This window comes from Ipomoea nil, unplaced genomic scaffold (genome assembly GCF_001879475.1).
Source record: "Ipomoea nil cultivar Tokyo-kokei standard unplaced genomic scaffold, Asagao_1.1 scaffold1259, whole genome shotgun sequence".
Lineage (NCBI taxonomy): Eukaryota > Viridiplantae > Streptophyta > Magnoliopsida > Solanales > Convolvulaceae > Ipomoea > Ipomoea nil.
Genome location: NW_017617687.1, coordinates 2,854,022 through 2,856,579, shown reverse-complemented (window position 1 = coordinate 2,856,579; position 2,558 = coordinate 2,854,022). Strand labels below are relative to the sequence as shown.

At 38.2% G+C, this 2,558-nt stretch overlaps 1 protein-coding gene across 1 annotated transcript; it reads right to left on the bottom strand.

The window, feature by feature from the left end:
* Positions 1–257: 257 nt before the first annotated feature.
* LOC109184289 (trans-resveratrol di-O-methyltransferase-like) lies at positions 258–2,266 on the bottom strand. The gene is made up of 2 exons (XM_019334286.1): positions 1,438–2,266; positions 258–689 (listed from the first exon to the last, which is right to left on the bottom strand). The coding sequence occupies exons 1-2, from the start codon at positions 2,206–2,208 to the stop codon at positions 387–389; spliced, it is 1,074 nt and encodes a 357-aa protein (XP_019189831.1). The 5' UTR covers positions 2,209–2,266; the 3' UTR covers positions 258–386.
* Between the last annotated feature and the right edge of the window lie 292 nt (positions 2,267–2,558).

Genomic DNA, 2,558 nt, shown 5'->3' with positions numbered 1-2,558 from the left:
AACTAACAACTATCAGCTAACAACCATTTACCAAATAGGGCATATAAGTGTTTGGTTAATTAACTTTTTATACTCCAAAATGCTAAAATTCAAAAAGCTACTCAAAGTAAATTTTTCAATTAGCTTTTTTAGAAAAGTAATTATACCAATAAGCAATCAGCTAATAGCTAATTTACCAAACACCTTTTCACAATCAATTAATGTTATCAACTAGTTATACCCTCTAATTAAGTCAATTAGCTAATAGCTAACCCTCATTTACCAAACAGAGCCATAGTAATTTTTTTAATAGATAATTTATCAAGTACATTGAAATGCCATTATATGGCTTACAAGTTTTATTCAACCAAGGCAACACAAAAGAACATCATATCACTCACATTTTATCATGGGAACAGTTCAATTAGAGATCTCAAACCCAAAGCAGGAGTGATTTTGTAGTCACTAAAACCTGCTTCGGAGATGAGCTTCTCCCATTGCTTCTTGTTTCTCTCTTTGCTCCCATAGAGAGCCATTACCAACAAGTCCATGTACAGCTCTGCTCTGCTATAACAGGGGTCATGTTTTTTATCTTCTATCACCATGTCTATGATGATCACCTTCCCTCCTTCTTCCCTACTTGGAATTGCCTCTTTGCACTTCTTCAGTATCTTCACGCACTCTTCATCTTCCCAGTCATGCATAATCCACTACATATTTACAATAGAGCAAATACCAATTTTGATCACACGAGTATTACCAAAATGACAGTTTTGAACTACATGTTTAATTCCTACCCATTTTCATCCACGATTATTGTTTTAGTACCAATTTTCATCCACGATTATTGTTTTAGTGCCAAAAGTCATTACACCGGTCACCCCTCCGTTTTAGATATGTCGAAATATGAAATTATTAAGGGTATTTTCGTCATTTTCAAATTAAGATCTCAATTTGAGCATTAATAAATGAATTAAGCCCTAAGATCGATCCGAATTCACATTTCCCCTCCTTAAATTAAGGTAGGATGAGGATGGGAACTGCGAATCGGGATCGATCTTAGGGCTTAAATGGGCTTAAATCTCATTATTCATGCTCAATTTGGGACATTAAATTGAAAAGGACGAAAATACCCTTAAAATTTTAGATTTCGACATGTCTTAAACGAATGAGTGACCAGCGTGATGAATTTTGGCATTAAAACAATAGTCGTGAATGAAAATTGGTACTAAAACAATAGTCATGGATAAAAATTAATAAGAATTAAGCAGGAGTAAAACAGTCATTTTGTTAATATTCGTGGGACCATAATTGGTATTTGCTCATTTACAATATAATATAGGAAATTTTTTTTAGTCCAATTTGATACACACATACGTAGAGTCAAGCAAGTCAAAATAAATGAAGAAATTGTGATAGCATAAGTAAAGGCCGGGAAGAGAATTATATAACATATACCTTGAGTAACACTGCATTAGCAGCAGGGATATTTTCAAACATATTTCCGGCTACAAATTCCACATTCTCAACACTTGCTGCATCCACACTGGCTATGACATGTGGGAGATCAAGAACAGTGCATTTCATGGCCGGAAAACATTTGGCTATGGCGGAGGCAACGGCCCCCTTGCCACCAGCCACGTCCACCAAAGATGAAACACCATCAAACACACGTTTAGACTCGCCACTCAACAACACTATCATTAATAACTGCGAGTCCTTAGCTGTGACTTCATTAAAAACATCATTGTACCCAGGCTCATGGGAGATGTAATCCCAGATTTTCTCCCCGTGGGCAGTGCAAAACGGGCTAGGATCGTTGTTCTGGAACCAATCACCCAAGGAATAACACGACTTCTGGAAAACGTATTCGTTACATATGTGAAGGAATGCCCTTAGATTTATGGGCTCGTCTTTGACCACGAGGCGGCCTGCAGGTGTGAGTGAGTAACACTCTTCTTGGCCTGAATTCGTGACGGAAAGCAGGCCCGAGTGGACCAAAAAGCGGGTGAGGCGGTGGATGTAGGGAGCCTTGGAAGGGTGGATGGGGAGGGCGGCGATGAGGTCGCAAAGAGGCATTGGTTTGGGATGGTTATGGATGATATCTGGGATGCCTAACTGAACAGCACATTTGAGTGTTGCAGAATCTATGTAGTTTAGAATGTGGTTCCATGTTTGAGCTTCGGCTTGAAGAAGCTCAACATGACTTTGCTTCCCATTTTCACCCATGATTTTTCTCTGAGCGCTGTATTTTTGTACTTTACCAATCAAATAAGTTGCTGTGGGATTCGATATCGCTCTCTCTACACTCCCTATCTATTTATAGAATCACCTTACCATATGGAGCTAAAAGAGTTAGTGTCCAGAAAAAATAATTATACCTGTTAAATTTAAGGGTGTGTTTGGAAACCTGGAAAATGAGTTCTGGAAATCATTTTCCAAGTTTTCACTGTTTGGATGTGCCTGGAAATCAAGTCAACGGAAATCATTTTCCGTTGACTTTGGAAAATAGGCTTGTTTTGGAGGAAAATGACTTCCCCTTTTTTTGAGGGGAAGTCATTTTCCAACTTTTACACCAA

What these genes read in the sequence shown, in the direction of transcription:
- LOC109184289 (XM_019334286.1), bottom strand. Translation starts at nt 2,208, where the DNA reads ATGGGTGAAAATGGGAAGCAAAGTCATGTTGAGCTTCTTCAAGCCGAA. An exon ending in CTAATGCAGTGTTACTCAAG is followed by an intron (nt 690 to 1,437) that starts GTATATGTTATA and finishes GTAAATATGTAG; the next exon opens with TGGATTATGCATGACTGGGA.